The sequence below is a fragment of the Portunus trituberculatus genome, chromosome 46, assembly GCF_017591435.1.
Source record: "Portunus trituberculatus isolate SZX2019 chromosome 46, ASM1759143v1, whole genome shotgun sequence".
NCBI classification, from domain to species: domain Eukaryota; kingdom Metazoa; phylum Arthropoda; class Malacostraca; order Decapoda; family Portunidae; genus Portunus; species Portunus trituberculatus.
The window spans coordinates 19,069,306-19,088,733 of NC_059300.1; the positions used below are offsets into that span (position 1 = coordinate 19,069,306).

At 38.2% G+C, this 19,428-nt stretch overlaps 1 protein-coding gene across 1 annotated transcript in view; it reads right to left on the reverse strand.

The window, feature by feature from the left end:
* The window catches only part of LOC123519891 (receptor-type tyrosine-protein phosphatase epsilon-like), a 443,234-nt gene that overhangs the window by 20,789 nt on the left and 403,017 nt on the right, over positions 1-19,428 (reverse strand). The window contains exon 23 of the mRNA XM_045281528.1: positions 6,376-6,504. Coding sequence (XP_045137463.1) covers positions 6,376-6,504 — 129 coding nt within the window. The remainder of the gene's footprint in view (positions 1-6,375; positions 6,505-19,428) is intronic.

A 19,428-nucleotide genomic window follows, 5' to 3' on the forward strand; every position in this document is an offset into this window, starting at 1 on the left:
GCCAAAGCCATGGACGTCCCAGTTCCCATTATCTTATCTAAGGCGGGTTGGACTCAGGAGACAACCTTTGCTAAACACTATAATAAGGAGATCACTCAGGTTTCAGATTCTTTTCAAGAGGCCATACTGGATTCTGTATTGTAATGTTAACAGGTTTCTCTATTCATTTGCGTTGGAACTCAATTGACTTATTTTGTTTTTTATACATGTACTATATGTTTTTTGTAAGGGCCATATCTGTGGAAGGAGGAGGATTTTTTCATACAATGAAGTTTGGATTCATATTTAGTTTGTTTAATTATCAATCACTCACTTGGAGAATGTTAAGTATTGTGTAGTTCTGAGAGTACACCCACATGGCTTCAAAATCTCATGTGTAGCCTCTCCAGCAATGGCGGTGGGTTGCTGAAGTAAAATTATAGAAGTACATGAGACTTACCATAGGTCAGTTGAAATGTGCTTCGGATTTTGCGAAGCAAGCCACCGCTGCTGGAGAGAGCTTTCACATGCCCTCCACTCCCACCCTTCGGAAAGATGGGCTTTTGAATTTGGGGTTTAGCTTTCCGACGGGCATTTTAGGGACCTTGTGGCATGTGGGTGGCTCTCAGTTCTTTAAAGTCTGCCAGTACCTTGATCTTTGCGTATCTCATGTGAAAGCTCTCTCCAGCAGCGGTGGCTTGCTTCGCAAAATCCGAAGCACATTTCAACTGACCTATGGTAAGTCTCATGTACTTCTATAATTTTAATGCCTGACCTCCAATCTTTCTAAGATTTCTGATTAAGGCAGAGAAAGCTTAGTAGTGTTCAATGCCTCAAAAACTCAATTTCTCCATCTATCAACTCGACACAACTCTTCTTCAATGACACTCAACTGTCTCCCTCTTCCACACTGAATATCCTCGGTCTCTCCTTTACTCATAATCTTAACTGCAGACTTCACATCTCATCTCTTGCTAAAACAGCTTCATTGAAGTTAGACATTCTGTGGCGTCTCTGCCAGTTTTTCTCGCCCCTCCAACAGCTAAGTCTATATAAGGCCCTTATCTGTATTTGTATGGAGTACTCTTCATATATTTGGAAGGGATTCCACTCACACAATTTTATTAGATATGGTGGAATGAAAAGCTTTTTATCTCATCAACACTCCTCCTCTGACTGAATGTCTTCAGTCTCTTTCTCACAGTTGAAACGTTGCATTTCCTTCTATCTTTTATCGTTATTTTCATGGTAACTGCTCTACTGATCTTGCTAACTGTATGCTTCCCCTCCTCCTGTGGCCTTGCTCTCACAATGCTTTCTTCATCCTTTCATCCCTATACTGTCCAACTCCCTGATGCAAGAGTTAACCAGTATCATCAATCATTCATACCTGTCTCTGGTAAACTATGACTCCCTACCTGCTTCTGTATTTCGATCTTCCTACGACATGAGTTCTTTCAAGGGGGAGGTTTCAAGACATTTGCCTCTCATTTCTGGATAACTCTTATGATCTTTAAGGGAACTGGCAACCCATGGGGCCTTTTATTATTTCTTTTTTTTGCCTTTGGCCAGTTTTCTCTCTTGCATAAAAAAATATATATAGTAGTCTTCCAATATCTTCTTTATGCACTATGATTTATTGTAAGCCTTGGTAATGCAATGTCCTATTCCTCTTCTTCAGTGAACACAATTTTGAAGCTCTCATTCATTAATTCACTCATTTCCTTTGCTTTTTGGTATGTCTTCCCTCCTTTAAATATTTTTTCAATTGTTTCCTTATTCTTCATCTTACTATTTATACATTTGTAGGAAAGCTTGACTTCATCTTCGCTTTTTTGCACCACATCTTTCTCATAGTATTTTTCTTCCTCTCTCCTTACTATAATACATATTCATTTCTCACTTCCTTATACTGTTCTCTGTTGTTATCATTTCTCTGCTTTTTGAGTTTCTTCCAAGCTTTATCTTTTTCCCTTGTAGCTTCTATACATTTGCCATTGTACCAAGCATGTATACTTTTCTTTACTCTATAGATAGATACATATTTCTTCACTCCTTCATTATATTTTTGTAGGAATATTTCATATTTTCCCTTGTATTGTCCTTCCATTCATAATGTTACTCTAATCTATATCACCAAAAAAATTATCTTAACATTTCAAAATTTGTTCTTGCATAATTCAATCTCTCTTTCCTCTAGTCTTCTCTGTGTCTTATCCCATCCTCTTCCTGCATTTCCAATACTAATGTTACATGGTCACTTCTTCCCATTGGACTAAGGTATTGTATGCTGGGAGAGGGCTCAGGCTTCTTTGTGAATACTAGGTCAAGCAATGATGTTTTTTTTTTTCCCCCATTGTACCATGTTGATTCTTCCACCCACTGATCCTGTGTATTCACCATAATTAACTGTAACACCTCCTTGCTCTAAGATCCAGTGTTACCCATTACTTCCATCTCTCTCCAGTTTACTCTTTTACAGTTAAAGTCTCCTACTAATAGTATTTTTCCATCCCTTCTTATCATATTACCTAAGCACTTAATCAACTCTCCTTGCATTTCCTTATGCTCTTGTGTTCTCAATGTATTTGTCTTAGGTGGTACATACATAACTATGATCATCTTTTTTTTTTTTTTTCAATTCATCTGTCTTGACTGTTACTCCCATTATTTCTGCCATGCCATCACCATACTGCACATCCTCCACACATATATTATCATGAACCATTATTAGCACTCCTCCTCCCCCTTTACCCTTCCTGTTTCTTCTCCAGCTATTATATCCCTCTTCTTTAAAGCTAATATGGATCTCCACCTTTAGCTTTGTTTCTACTATGCACATTACATCTGGTCTATTTTCCTTCAAATAGTCTCAAACCTCAAACACACTGGATAACAAGCCATGTATATTAGTATAAGTCATTCTTAATTTCTTGCCTCTTGTATGACATCCTTTTTCTTCCAAAGATACCACTTCTTAAGTCTCATATCTAGAACCTTCCAGTAGAAATTCTTCTTCTCAATCTCTGTCCTTTTCTTGTTTTTTCCTTAGCATCATTTCTTAGCATTCTTTCCTTTTCCCCCTCTTCAGGTTCATATCTCTTTTCATCCATATATCATTAAGGTGGTAATTCGATGACTCGATATCAATATCGGTTTTTTGGCTCTCCAATTGCTATTTTTTCACCGAATTCAATAATATTTATACACAAGGTGTACGTTTATGGTGTACGTCTTCAGTGTTAATTTGGTACACAAATGTGGCGTAGTTTTTTTGCAATAAATATTTTTTTGGCGATAAGAAAATAATTCAAAATACCATTATAAAATCAAAACTAATAACAGTGTGGCAATTTCCTCTTAACCACATATAATATACATAACAACAAATAAATGTTAGCATCGGCATACACATAATCTATGTTATAACAATTTCATTACACCAAATTGTTACCTTTTTTTCATCAAAATTTGAGTTTATAAGCCTGTTGTAAATTTATTTGAGTGAGTTCATGCATTATCATGCTAGCATTTGTTAAGATGAGGTTGTTGATCATTTGCTGCAAAATTTTTGAAATTGACCAATTACTGAAAAAGTTATTCAACAGTATATGCTGAAAAACTGAAAGTCGAGAAAACGCATTTTCTGTGAACATCTTCAAAACCCCACATAACTCGCTTCCTCACTGGGGCAACGGTTTCCTAGCAGGTGGGCTTTAAGATAGGAGGTACCCTAAAAAGTATCCCCTTTAGCCCATAAATTCCCATGAAAAGCCCACATGGTATAAAAAAAAAAAAAAACTCACTCCAATATGTACCAAACTCAGATATGTACTTACATAATCCCTTGACAACTGCTTGGAGGCTGGTAGTGGCTGTTTAGATAGTTTCAGGCCATGTTACATCATGGCCTTACACGTCATTGTCACAATTTGGGAACCCAACACGTGTAAAATACGATCAACAGGTAGGCTGCATGCACGTGCACTCCCTAAGGCTGTATCGATTGGTACTGAGGGAGTAGCGTCTTCCTCACCCTCACTGCCTGATACTAAACTATCGTACATCACGCAAAAATAAATAAAACAGCTCAAAAAAAATAATAAATACAAGCAAAACAAAGACTAGAAGAAAAAGGGGCGTATGCACGCTTGGGTATTGAAAGGGCCGGCCCTTTAAACCCGCCATTACCAGGTAAGCAGTGCGTTATGTGCCTGGCAACTTCGGCCATGGCTTCCCTCTCCAGAGACGAACCCAAGTACCAAGTTTCCAATTTTTCAATTTTTTTGACCAAATTAACGAATTTCCACCTTAAATTCAGTATCATCAGCCAGTTTCCCTTTTCTTGTCATTATCTCCACCACCACCTGCAATCTCAATCTCACTTTCATTGGTCTCTTACCCCCTTCACTAAATCTTCTCAACCTAATCACTTCTTCCATTTCCTGGTCCAACTCCTGGATACTGTCTTGAACAACAATATTTTTTGCTAATTCTCTCTCTTCTCTCTCTCACACAAAACTTGTTTAGATTTTTTTTCCTTCAGCTCAAAAATGTGTGAATGCTTTGAGATTATCACTTTCATCTTCTAACCTTAATATCAGACGTGTGTGTGTATGTTTGTGTGAGTACTCTGAGATTATCACTCATTTTCTAACCTGAACATCACTTTCTTCCTCTTGTGACCTTCCTTTGGTGATCATAAAGCAATATTGCTACAGCTTAGTGAACATCTCAGTGGGATCATTGTTCATGTTTGTGGTCAAACATGCCATCCAAGCACTAAAACTATGGTGCTATAGAAACAGGAGAAGAAAATGGAGAAATAAACACCTGCTAAAATAATAATTACTCACAGTCAGGTCTAATAGTGCTGGTTAAGGGGGTGTTATGAACTTATCATTAAAGTCAGCTGTGACCTCACTGAATGTTTCCCTTTGTGTCTCACAACACAGAGGGCAATCTCAGCCTGCCCTCTAAAGACAACTCTCTTTCTTCACACAAAACTACATACATCTAACTACATATATATTCTTCATGAAAAAAAAAATAATAATAATAATAATAAATAAATAGATAAATAAATAAATAAATAAATAAATAAATAAATAAATAATAATAATAATAATAATAATAATAATAAAAAAGGATTACTCCTTTTCCATCCTTTGGAGTCTCCTAATTATTTTCTATTCAATTTGTTTGGGGACTGGCACTTCAGAGGATCTTTTTTATCACAATTTTTGTTGCCCTTGGTCAGTCTTCCCTCTTACATTAAAAGAAGAAAAAAAGATGGCAAAAAGAATGAAAACAAGAGCTCAGAGCTCAGGAGGCAGTATAACCATGGAAGACACATTTACCACAATGGCAGTGCAAGCCCAACAAGAGGAGACTCGACATCAACCATTTGGGTGGTAGCAGTGGTAAGATAGGGTAGTGGTACTGGAAGGATATGATCTGGGAGTCAACAAGCAATCAAGACTGATGGGAGGTCCCACTTAGGATTTGAGCATGTGTCAGGGTCCTCAAAGGAAAGCCTGATGTAGGTTGCATCTCTTGAGTTGCATGATCAGGTAACTACAGCAGAGCCCAAGCTAATAAAAGCTTGTATCCGGTAGTACTGGATAAAAGCAACAGTTGTCTACAGAGAACATAAAGAACACACTCTAAACACTGTAAACCTAACAGAGAAAGTACACAATTACTGTAGATGTCACTCCCAACAGTGGCCCAACTACCTAACACAAAATAACACATGAAGATAGGACTTGCAAGATGAGTTGACAGAAGAGAATGGAATGGCAGCGAGTATAGATTTGATGGTGAGATTTATACATCCTTTCTTCCTTACCTTTTAAGGCCATGTTCCCTATTGGGTTAGTTGGTGATTAATGGTGGGTGGTTAAATGAGGCAGATGTTTTGTTTTCCTTTTCTTTGGTTTATCTTTTTTTTTGCAAGTGTATATTGTAGATAACTGCCTATATGTAAGTAGATTCTGCAATTTGCTGGATCTTGACTTCCATCTCAAATACAATGCAAGTCCTGTTCATAAAGCACTGGCATTCATGAAGTAGTCTATGAAAATACATACGTATTTTGTCTTTCGATACACTATCCATATGAGTCTAAGAAAGTTATTTCACCTTTGCATTGAGAACTTATCTTTTGCTTTAATTTTTGCTTTAGCTCATTCTATTAAATAATGATTTGGTTCCTTTTTTTTTCTAAGCATCCAATATTCTTTATTTTCACAAAATGTTTGATTTTAATATCATGTCACTAATGGGTATTTAAATTTCAACACTAAAATAATGACTACTACAACCACTACTAAATATAGTTCCATTGCTACTTCTACTTTTAAAACTAGAATCACTGCCATTACTAATACTCACAGTTGAAGAGATGGTGAGGGATGAGTGCTTCAGCCAGGTGCCATAAAGGACTGTCTTCTTCACCTGCAGCTGATAGTGGTCAGTGTTCCATATCTCTCCAGGCTCCATAAGCAAAGAAGGAAATTCATTCTGGCGATATTTCAAAATTATTATAATCATGAGAAAATATCTTTACAATATGGTATTATAGATTTACAGAAATAATAGCTACATAAATATAGAATATATTCATATTAGCAAGAATATATAGTTTTGTAAAAAATATTAAATTAAAGATTTTGCACATCTGGTAACATAACAAGAGTAGAAGTATTGCGTGTTAGTACCATGAAAACTCTGAATTATGGTGTACTTAGTAATCATACAGTTACCATATGCCTGGTATTGCTATCATAAGCATGAGAGGGATGAGGGTATTTCAACTCTGTCTAGTAATTTCTACCTTTCCATCTTGTTGTAAGTTTGCCTACATTCAGTTTGTTTCTAAATAGGGTGACTGTCCTATTCCCTCAAACTATTGTTCTACTGATTTAATCTCCTGTCTATCTAAATTTTTTAATCCATTCTCAACAGGAAGATTCTTAAATATCCATCATTTCACAATCTTCTATCTGATCACCAGTATGGGTTTTGTCAAGGCAGCTCTACCAGTGGGTGATCTTCTGGGTTTTCTATTAGAGATTTTGATTAAACTTTTACTGTTGCCTTAGACATATCAAAAGCTTTTGATAGAGTGTGGCACAAAGCTTTGATTTCAAAACTATCTTCCTACAGTTTCTATGCTTCTCTCTCTGCAACTTGATTTCAAGTTTCCTCTATGATTGTTCTATTGTTGCTGTGGTAAATGGCCACTGTTCTCTTAAATCTATTAACAGTGGTGTTTCTTAAGGTTCTGTCCTGTCGCCTACTCTCTTACTATTATTCATCAATGATCTTCTAAACCAAACTTCTTGTCCTATCCACTCTTATGCTGATGATGCCACTCTACATTTTTCTGTATATATATATATATATATATATATATATATATATATATATATATATATATATATATATTTTGTAGGAATATTTCATATTTTCCCTTGTATTGTCCTTCCATTCATAATGTTACTCTAATCTATATCACCAAAAAAATTATCTTAACATTTCAAAATTTGTTCTTGCATAATTCAATCTCTCTTTCCTCTAGTCTTCTCTGTGTCTTATCCCATCCTCTTCCTGCATTTCCAATACTAATGTTACATGGTCACTTCTTCCCATTGGACTAAGGTATTGTATGCTGGGAGAGGGCTCAGGCTTCTTTGTGAATACTAGGTCAAGCAATGATGTTTTTTTTTTTCCCCATTGTACCATGCTGATTCTTCCACCCACTGATCCTGTGTATTCACCATAATTAACTGTAACACCTCCTTGCTCTAAGATCCAGTGTTACCCATTACTTCCATCTCTCTCCAGTTTACTCTTTTACAGTTAAAGTCTCCTACTAATAGTATTTTTCCATCCCTTCTTATCATATTACCTAAGCACTTAATCAACTCTCCTTGCATTTCCTTATGCTCTTGTGTTCTCAATGTATTTGTCTTAGGTGGTACATACATAACTATGATCATCTTTTTTTTTTTTCAATTCATCTATCTTGACTGTTACTCCCATTATTTCTGCCATGCCATCACCATACTGCACATCCTCCACACATATATTATCATGAACCATTATTAGCACTCCTCCTCCCCCTTTATCCTTCCTGTTTCTTCTCCAGCTATTATATCCCTCTTCTTTAAAGCTAATATGGATCTCCACCTTTAGCTTTGTTTCTACTATGCACATTACATCTGGTCTATTTTCCTTCAAATAGTCTCAAACCTCAAACACACTGGATAACAAGCCATGTATATTAGTATAAGTCATTCTTAATTTCTTGCCTCTTGTATGACATCCTTTTTCTTCCAAAGATACCACTTCTTAAGTCTCATATCTAGAACCTTCCAGTAGAAATTCTTCTTCTCAATCTCTGTCCTTTTCTTGTTTTTTCCTTAGCATCATTTCTTAGCATTCTTTCCTTTTCCCCCTCTTCAGGTTCATATCTCTTTTCATCCATATATCATTAAATTCAGTACCATCAGCCAGTTTCCCTTTTCTTGTCATTATCTCCACCACCACCTGCAATCTCAATCTCACTTTCATTGGTCTCTTACCCCCTTCACTAAATCTTCTCAACCTAATCACTTCTTCCATTTCCTGGTCCAACTCCTGTATACTGTCTTGAACAACAATATTTTTTGCTAATTCTCTCTCTTCTCTCTCTCACACAAAACTTGTTTGGATTTTTTTTCCTTCAGCTCAAAAATGTGTGAATGCTTTGAGATTATCACTTTCATCTTCTAACCTTAATATCAGACGTGTGTGTGTATGTTTGTGTGAGTACTCTGAGATTATCACTCATTTTCTAACCTGAACATCACTTTCTTCCTCTTGTGACCTTCCTTTGGTGATCATAAAGCAATATTGCTACAGCTTAGTGAACATCTCAGTGGGATCATTGTTCATGTTTGTGGTCAAACATGCCATCCAAGCACTAAAACTATGGTGCTATAGAAACAGGAGAAGAAAATGGAGAAATAAACACCTGCTAAAATAATAATTACTCACAGTCAGGTCTAATAGTGCTGGTTAAGGGGGTGTTATGAACTTATCATTAAAGTCAGCTGTGACCTCACTGAATGTTTCCCTTTGTGTCTCACAACATAGAGGGCAATCTCAGCCTGCCCTCTAAAGACAACTCTCTTTCTTCACACAAAACTACATACATCTAACTACATATATATTCTTCATGAAAAAAAAAATAATAATAATAATAAATAAATAGATAAATAAATAAATAAATAAATAAATAAATAAATAAACAAATAATAATAATAATAATAAAAAAGGATTACTCCTTTTCCATCCTTTGGAGTCTCCTAATTATTTTCTATTCAATTTGTTTGGGGACTGGCACTTCAGAGGATCTTTTTTTATCACAATATTTGTTGCCCTTGGTCAGTCTTTACTTTATAGATAGATACATATTTCATATATATATATATATATATATATATATATATATATATATATATATATATATATATATATATATATATATATATATATATATATATATATATATATATATATATATATATATATATATATATATATATATATATATATATATATATATATATATATATATATATAATTTTTTTTTTCAGAGATAGCCAATCCTTCAGAAAGGTTGAGAGATTATGCAGGGAAGCCACAGAATGCCTGACTTTTGATCTTTCTAAAATCTCAATTCTGCTATCTATCAACTCAGTCTTCCAGACAATTATCCCCCTCTTTCAATGACACTCAACATCTTTGGTCTGTACGTCCTATACATATTACCTTACATGGAAATTTCATGTCTCTTCTCTAGCCAAAACAGTTACTATGAAGTTAAGCATTCTGAGTTGCCTTTGACTGCTTTCCTCACCCCTAACTATTAACTCCATGTATAAAGTAAGCTTCACATGTATTGTGAAGATTCCAATCAGTTTTTTTTTTTGATGGTGTGGAATCACCCCTCTCTTTGGACTGATTGTCTTCAGCTTTTTTTTCTCACTACCAGAATATTGAATCTCTTGGTATCCTACAGCACTATTTTCATGCCAACGGCTCTTCTGATCTTGCTAACAGCATGCTTCTCTTCCTCCCACAGTCTAGCTGCACGTGACTTTTTCTCTATTCTGTCCAACTATATAATGGAAGAGTAAACCAGTTTCTTAAAATCATTTATCCCTTTTCTCTGGTAAACTGTGGGATTCCGTACCTGCTCCTGCATTTCCATCTATCTCTGACCTGAACTCATTTCAGACATTTATTCTATCCTTTTTGTTAACTCCTTTGACCTTGTTCAGAGACCTACACCTTAATGGGCCTTTTTTTCAATAGTCACAATTTCTGTTGCACTTGGTGAGTTTTCCTTCTTGTAAAAAAAAAAAAATATATATATATATATATATATATATATATATATATATATATATATATATATATATATATATATATATATATATATATACAGTGCTTATTCCAATTTTGCGAGTTCAAATTTTGCGATACGCCAATTTTGCGACCAAGGAACAAAAATTGCCATTTTAAAAATCTTGCTCCTTTCTCCCGTATTGTGAGTGGTGGTGGGAGAGAGAGCGTTCCTGCAAATTATATATTACTGTATTATATAGGCAATAGTTTATTAATTTATTCATATTTATCATCTTACACTATATTATTATCATGTTTATATTATATTTATCATAGTCTGGTGATTTTTGGCTAGTTTTCATAAAATTCTGGCAGTAATTCAATGAAGCTCATCTGGCAACACTGCCCCGCTCCCTCCCGCCTTCCATTTGTTTACGTACACCTCCACGGAGTTCTCTCTGCAAATTTGGAGGAATCCTTGTGCTCAACTTTGTGCGACATGGCGCCACCAACCAAGAAAAACATTAGGCTAACTTTGGAGCAGAGATAAAGATAATTAAGATGAAAAGAGATGGAAAAAGAAACTGTGATATTTCCAGAGAATTTGGTGTGGGAGAATCAACTGTGAGAATGGTGTTTAAAAACTAAGAAAATTGAAAAAGCTGTAAAAACCTATGGTGGACAGATTTTTTTATTTTCGTAGCCATTGTACAAACACTGTGATCATTCATATGGAAAGATACCTGGCTCAATATATATATGTGATATAAATATGGGCAAAATATTAGGAAAATATTGAAAAACTTAGGCGACCATGGATGAGGGGTCCACCATATTCAATTTTTTCCATAGGAATAATACTTCCAATTTTGCGATTTCCAAATTTGCGACTCACAATGCCGCCCCATTTCTTGCAAAATTGGAGTAAGCACTGTATATATATATATATATATATATATATATATATATATATATATATATATATATATATATATATATATATATATATTGTTACAGTTAACTGCTGCTCACCGGGGAGTATGACGCTCCACAGGGTCCCCAACACTATATATTTCTCAGCAGCCGCAACACTCAGGTTCTTTCTGCTGAAAATGTGCAAACTCTAATAGACTGCTGTTACCTCACAGCGTCACAGCTGCTCTGAGAGGCGGCTAGATACTCTATCAGCCAGCATGTACCAATCCCTTCCCTGAGCCTTGCACACCCAGCCCCTATTAGTAGACAAATAATACTACAGAAATAGAGGTCGCCAGCAGTGTATAACTTCCCCCACTGCTAGGGAATCTCCTTAGCAACTTCGTTTCCTCCTGTACCAAACCAAGTAGAATTTATAGATGGTATATGTTATGCGTATGGGCGAAGCCTTAATACTCCGTAGAGAAACTGCCCACATGCACAATTCCACCCACTTCTCTACAGGAGTATTAATGCCTCTCCACGCGCCTTGTACCCAGACTGTAAGTGCCTACAGACTGGGACAAGATGTGCAGTATATATATTACTAAATTACTTAATATAACAGATGCTTGCCAGCACCTGTCAAGACTGACTCCCCGTGCCTACGGCTTACTATGAGACACGATGCGTATACCACATCTGGTGGTATACACAAGCCCAACTACCAACTCCAGGTGACAACCAGCCACGCAGGGAGTCAAGATACTCGTAGTTAACAGGTCATGCAGACGATTACTGCACGCCAACTGGGAGACAGCATGAAGCTTCCCACCAGACAACCAGTGTGTGTGGCTACGGCCACTATAAACAGTATACTACAGAAGCTACACAACAAGATGATGGTGGCACATAGCCGCCCACCAAACCACACTGGTGACCACGGCCACCTAACAAACAACAATTGGGACGAGACAGTAACGTGTCTCTCCACGTCGCCACTCACCAAGAGGACAAACGCAAAAACACGGGAAATGCTACACTTTCCCTTGGAACAACCAACCCATTGCTCCACACCGTCACGGCCTAACCAGCAGCAAACAAGCTACTCAAAAAGGAGGACACAACTCCCAGACCGAGACTGTTGAGCACCCAGAACAGCCCAGCAACACGTGTCTCAACCCTTTTCCAAGAACCAAGAGTGCACGTGTCTACCTCCGTTGAAGACTGGCTCGGTACTATAAACAGTATACTACAGAAACTATACAAAAAAGATGATGGTGGCACACAGCCACCCACCAAACCACACTGGTGACCACGGCCACCTACAAAACGACAATCAGGACGAGACAGTAACATGTCTCTCCGCATCGCCACTCACAAGAGGGAACGAACGCAAAACACGGGAAATGCAACCAAACCTGCTACACTTCCCTTGGAACAACAAGCCTGTTGCTCCACACCGTCACAGCCTAACCAGCAGCAAAACAACTACTCAAAAGGAGGGCACAACTCCCAGACCGAGACTGTCGAGCACCCAGAACAGCCTAGCAACACTGTGCCAAAAACCCAAGAGCGAACGTGTCTACCTCGGCTCGGTACTGACGTGATGTGATGCTTGCAGGCCCAGCAAGATGGCGGGATCAAAGGGGGGGAGGTTGGCCGCATAGAGGCCCGCGCTGGGGGCCGCCATATACACGAAATAATAAATTAAAGGGGAAATAAAGCGGTGCTCCTCACAATATATATATATATATATATATATATATATATATATATATATATATATATATATATATATATATATTATGGCCTCAGAACATTCCTCCTTAAACACCTGTCGCACCCGGGGTAGGTATCCCTGAGGGGAAGGAGTAAAAGTTGGTGTCTTGTGGTAGGGGGTGGGGGGTGAAGGAAGCATGAGGTGATGTAACGTCGTCCTGCTCGCCACGTAATTGGCTGGACCATCCGCCTCTGCTGCGCCAGCCTCTGATTGGCCACAGCCGACGTGCTGTTGCCCCTGGCCATATAAAAAGAGGTGTGACAAGATTGAGGAAGCTTTTGTCCTTCCGACTGCCACGAGCCTTGTGTCGCTTACGCACCAAGGAAGTACCGCCTTCTCACTGTACAACCCCTCGCCTATGTTTGTGAACCCCTTCGCCCGTGACATTACGGCTGTGTGTGTAATTGTTACTCAATAGTGAAAGGAAGAAACTTTACTTGTGTTTCCCTGTGCTTGTATGAGTGTGTGCCTGAGCTGTATGTGCCTGTAACGTGTCTGCGAGAATCTGCGTTGTCGGCCCTCCGGTCCTCACCACACTGCCAGCTAATGAACCAACGAGAAATGCTCTGGGTAAGTCGTTTATGCCAACCTGCTGAACACAGGTAAGACAGCGACTGAACAGTGCACCAGACAACGACACACCCCGATAGCTTTCATAACAATATATACAGTATATATATATATATATATATATATATATATATATATATATATATATATATATATATATATATAATGGAGTAGGCAGTAGTCACCTGCCGCCCGGTGGAATACTCCAGGAGAGGTACTTACGGGGATGTAGGCAGTGCTGCAGACTGAGTGATTCCCCGTGTCCTCTCTTCCCGGTTCCCTTTGTGGTCTCATTTATACAATTGAGCAGCTGCAGCCTGCCCTCTAAAGACAACTTCTACTACTTCCTACACTACACTACAACACCTTACACTTTTACACTCTCTTCAAATCAAAATTTAATAATGGCTTCACCACGCCCTGCCTCGGAGTCCCCTCTGGGAGGGACCATAAATGTCCCCAGGTCGGACTGCCCTCTGCTGTCGACCTTGGGTGTCTTGACACTTCATCTAATACTTTCACTATCAATTTCTGCAACATTCGTGGCCTTCGTTCTAATTTTCAATCTGTGGAACACCACCTCTCCTCTACTAAACCTCATCTTCTCTTCCTAACCGAAACACAGTTGTCTGTGACTACTGACAGCAGCCCTTTTCTGTTCCCTCCTACTTGCTCTATCCTCATTTTCAATCCAAAGCTGGATGTTGCGCATACGTGCGTAACGACACCACTTGCTCTCGTGCCCACAATCTTGAATCTTCAGAATTTTCTACCATCTGGCTAAGACTTCAATGTCACTCTCTAACTAAATTCATCTGTGCTGTATACCTCTCACCTAATTCCTCTGACTATGTAAAATTCTTTGACTATTTGACTTCCAAGGTGGAGCACATCTTATCTCACTTTCCTTTTGCTGAGATCTCCATTTTAGGGATTTCAATGTTCACCACCAGCTTTGGCTTTCATCTTCTTTCACTGACCAACCTGGTGAACAAACCTTCAACTTTGCTATCCTTCATGACCTAGAGCAGCTAGTGAAGTTCCCTACCCGTATTCCTGACCGCCTTGGAGACACGCCCAACATTCTTGATCTTTTCCTAACCTCCAACCCTTCTGCTTACTCTGTTAAACTTTCCTCTCCGTTGGGCTCCTCCGACCACAATCTAATTTCCGTTACCAGTTCTATCACTCCAGTGCAGCCTCAGGACCCGCCTAAGCGGAGGTGCTTCTGGCATTTTAACTCTGCTAAGTGGGAGGAACTAAGGCAGTACTATTCTGATTTCCTTGGGATGATTATTGTTTTCATGTCAGAGATCCTTCTCTTTGTGCCGAGCGCATAACAGAGGTGATTATCTCTGGCATGGAGCTATACATTCCTCATACTTTCTCTAACCCTAAAGCTAAAAAGCCTTGGTTTAACTCTGCTTGTTCTCGTGCTGTCAATGATAGAGAGGCGGCTCACAAACGGTTCCGTAGCCATCCAACTGCTGAAACTCATGCCCTATATATTTCTGCCCGTAATCATGCCAAATCTATTCTCCAACTTACTAAAAACTCTTTCATCAATAGAAAATGTCAAAGTCTTTCCAATTCTAACTCCTCTCGAGATTTCTGGCATCTAGCCAATAATATCTCTAACAACTTTACTTCTTCGTCTTTCCCTCCTTTACTTCATCCAGATGGCTCTACAGCTGTCTCTTCTTTTCTAAAGCTGAACTCTTCGCTCAAACCTTTGCTACCAACTCAACTTTGGATGATTCTGGGCATATTCCTCCTACTCCTCCACCCTCTGACTACTTCATCCCTAAAATTAAAATTCTTTATAAAGACGTTTTCCTGGCCCTCTCTGGCCTTGATTCTCGGAAGGCTTACGGTCCGGATGGAGTCCCTCCTGTTGTTCTCAAAAACTGTGCTTCCGAACTCGCTCACTGCCTGGTCAAACTCTTTCATCTGTGTCTCTCTACTTCTATTTATCCTTCTTGCTGGAAGTTTGCTCACATTCAACCTGTCCCTAAAAAAGGTGACCACTCCAATCCTTCTAACTACCGCCCTATAGCTTTGATTTCCTGCCTTTCTAAAGCCTTTGAGTCTATCCTTAATAGGAAGATAATGAGGCATCTATCAGCTCACAACCTTCTCTCTGATTGCCAGTATGGTTTCCGTAAAGGCAGATCTACTGGTGATCTTCTTACTTTCCTAACTGAATCTTGGTCATCCTCTTTTAGGGACTTCGGTGAAACCTTTGCTGTCGGCCTTGACATATCGAAAGCCTTCGATAGAGTCTGGCACAAATCTTTAATTTCTAAACTACCCTCCTACGGATTCTATCCTTCTCTCTGTACCTTCATCTCCAGTTTCCTTTCCGATCGTTCTATTGCTGCTGTAGTAGACGGTCACTGTTCTTCCCTAAAACTATCAACAGTGGTGTTCCACAGGGTTCTGTCCTATCACCCACTCTCTTTCTATTATTCATCAATGATCTCCTAAATCTGACTCAATGCCCTATCCACTCCTATGCTGATGATACCACCCTGCATTATTCAACAGCGTTCAACAGACGCCCAACCCAACAACAATTAAATGACTCAAGGCGAGATGCTATGGGACGCCTAACTTCTGATCTTTCACTTGTTTCTGATTGGGGCAGAGAAAACCTGGTTTTGTTCAATGCCTCAAAAACTCAATTTCTACAACTATCTACTCGACATAACCTTCCAGACAACTATCCTCTCTTCTTCAATAACACTCAACTTCCCTCTCCTCTACATTAAACACACTCGGTCTATCCTTCACTAAAAATCTAAACTGGAAATTTCACATCTCTACTCTTGCTAAATCAGCTTCCAAGAAGTTAGGTGTCCTATGGCGTCTTCGTCCATTTTCTCTCCCTCCCAGCTGCTTGCTCTGTACAAGGGCCTTATCCGCCCGTGTATGGAGTATGGCTCTCATGTCTGGGGGATCCACACACAGCTTTACTAAACAAGGTGGAATCTAAAGCTTTTCGTCTTATCAACTCTTCTCCTCTAACTGACTGTCTTGATTCTTTAAGTCACCGCCGCAATGTTGCATCTTTATCTGTCTTCTACCGCTGTTTTCATGCTGTCTGCTCTTCTGAACTTGCTAACTGCATGCCTTCCCCTCCTGCGGCCTCGCTGCACAAGACTCTCTACTTCTTCTCATCCCTATTCTGTCCATCTTCCTAATGCAAGAGTTAACCAGTATCTTCACTCCTTCATTCCCTACACTGGTAAACTCTGGAACTCTCTACCTGTGTCTGTATTTCCACCTGCCTATGACTTAAACTCTTTCAAAAGAGGAGTGTCAAGACACCTCTTACGTTAACTGGACCCTCCTTTTAGATTTTTTGTTTTTCTCTTTCTACTTTCCTCTTAACAGGGCCTGGCAACCAGCGGGATTTTTTTTTTTTCCAACACTTTGTTTGCCCTTGGCCAGTGCCCTTGTAATGTAAAAAAAAAAAAAAAAATATATATATATATATATATATATATATTTATATATATACAGTAATACTCCGCTTAACGAACAGGATAGGGGGTGTCAAAGCTGTTCGTTGAGCGGAAATTTGTTAAGCGGATGTAATTTTCCCATAGGAAATAATGGAAAAAAGGAGGATGCGTTCTGGGCTGGTCCCCAACATACCATGGGTTAAAGAAAGAAAAGAAAAAAAAAAAAAATATATATATATATATATATATATATATATATATATATATATGTGGTGCTCAGAGCGACAACCACGTAAGCGACATCGCGGTCAAAAATGAGATAATGATCGAATGAAATAAAGCAACTCTCGATCTATTTGGCGGTGTTTAGCATTTACATGTTTCTTATAAACTAAATACTCTAATTTCAATTTTAAAAAAGGGTATCTCAGGCGGAAACTACAACTTGAGTGAGTCCTCGGTGCTTACGTTTTCTTTAAAAAAGGAATGTGAGGCATGGCTCCGCGCCGAAATGTGACAACTCACACACCTCACTCCCACTGGACGTCCTGACACTATCACACAATATTATGAAAACAGGGACCACCATCTTCTTCCTAAGGAAATTCTGCATCACATAAGCACTAATATAAAATAATCACGCGAGAAAAAATATATGAAAAGAAGCAATAATTAAAGTAGCGCATACACATTTTCTCCCACATTTTCAGCACCGCCTCTCCTCGCACAGATCATGAGGAAGGGACATTGGAGTTATAATACCACTCTACAGGAAGGATATCTGTCTTAATAAAAAAAAATATAAGAACGATGATAGACTGCTTGCGGATAGGAGTAACTTCAACTGAATGCCATTAAACAATTCTTTGACTCATCGAGTCACGAAAGTTTTTAGTTAAAGACGAAAGATTTATACATTTAGAAGGGAACCCGAGATGGTTTCATCCATATATGGGTAAATGCGTTGTGTAAAACTGAATGAAAAATATGAAAGTGAATACCAAACAACTGCTGCCAATACGTAAATGAATAATAATTATGCATAATGACATGAAATCAGTTTGGTTCCATGTAGAACACAGCTACGAGCGCAAATCTCAGACATTTCGCGCCACTTTTGACTTGAATAGAAACTGTTACTCAAAAATTTATCGATAATCTGTAACAATAAAATAGCATATCAGTGCATATATTTATTTTATTAGGCTATTTTGTCATAAATCATCATTCATAGTACGATTTTTTAACTCAGTATTAATTGTTATGCTTTATTGCGCATAGCCTACTTTTGTTAGGCTATTATTTTTATTATTATTATTATTATTATTATTATTATTATTATTTTTATTATCATTATTATTATTAAGTATTATCATTATTATTTCAGCAACTTTCCCAAACATTACCTATGACCATCCAACACTGTTCCTACCCAACATCATGCATCACCACTTATCACCACTATCCTGTCATCATCCAGCATCACATCTTCTCACTATGACTCATCATCATCCATCATTATTCCTACCCACTATAACCCCTCTAGGGGGAAGACGAGAGTGGGGAAGGTGGGCGTGGGATGATGATACGTGACAAAATTACACAAAATTACACAATGTTACACTAATATTCAATATTTATTAGAAATTGTCAAGCAAATACTAAGTAACACATCTTCTTACTAAATTCTATCATATGGAGGTATTTCCTCATTACTAGTTTTTCAAGTATTTTAGCTTTGAATATGTCCGAGAAAACACAAAATCACGCATCGAAAATTCCATTTTGGGCACAAAAATCACATTGCTACTTTTGCATCCTCACCACTAAAAAAATAGGTTGCACCTTGACAATTAGGCGTATTCAATCAACAGCCGCCATCAGTCATCGACGCGTCTCCAGCCTCCACTCCCCCACCGATGTCTCGGCCAGACCTGAGTAAGTATATGTTTGTCTGTCTCACTGTCTGTTACAAGTTCATGCTTCAGTGTTATTCAACCTGAGTATCTGAATGTCTATCTACCTTATAGTGTCAGTTAGCCGTACAATGTACATCATGTCAACCTCAGTACCCTCACAGTGCCAATAAACCTGACAGTAGCCTACTTGTCAAGTTCATAGTATCTGTCATCCTCATGGGCTCAAATCATCCTTACAATGCCAATTAACCTTATAACGCCTTTTCAATGACAAAAAAAAAAAAAAAAAAAAAAACATGCAGTGTCTGATCATCACCACTAATGAACCTTTGTGTTATTCGACGTTGCGATGTCAACCTTATTATTGTTACCTATAAACCATGTGTGTGTGTGT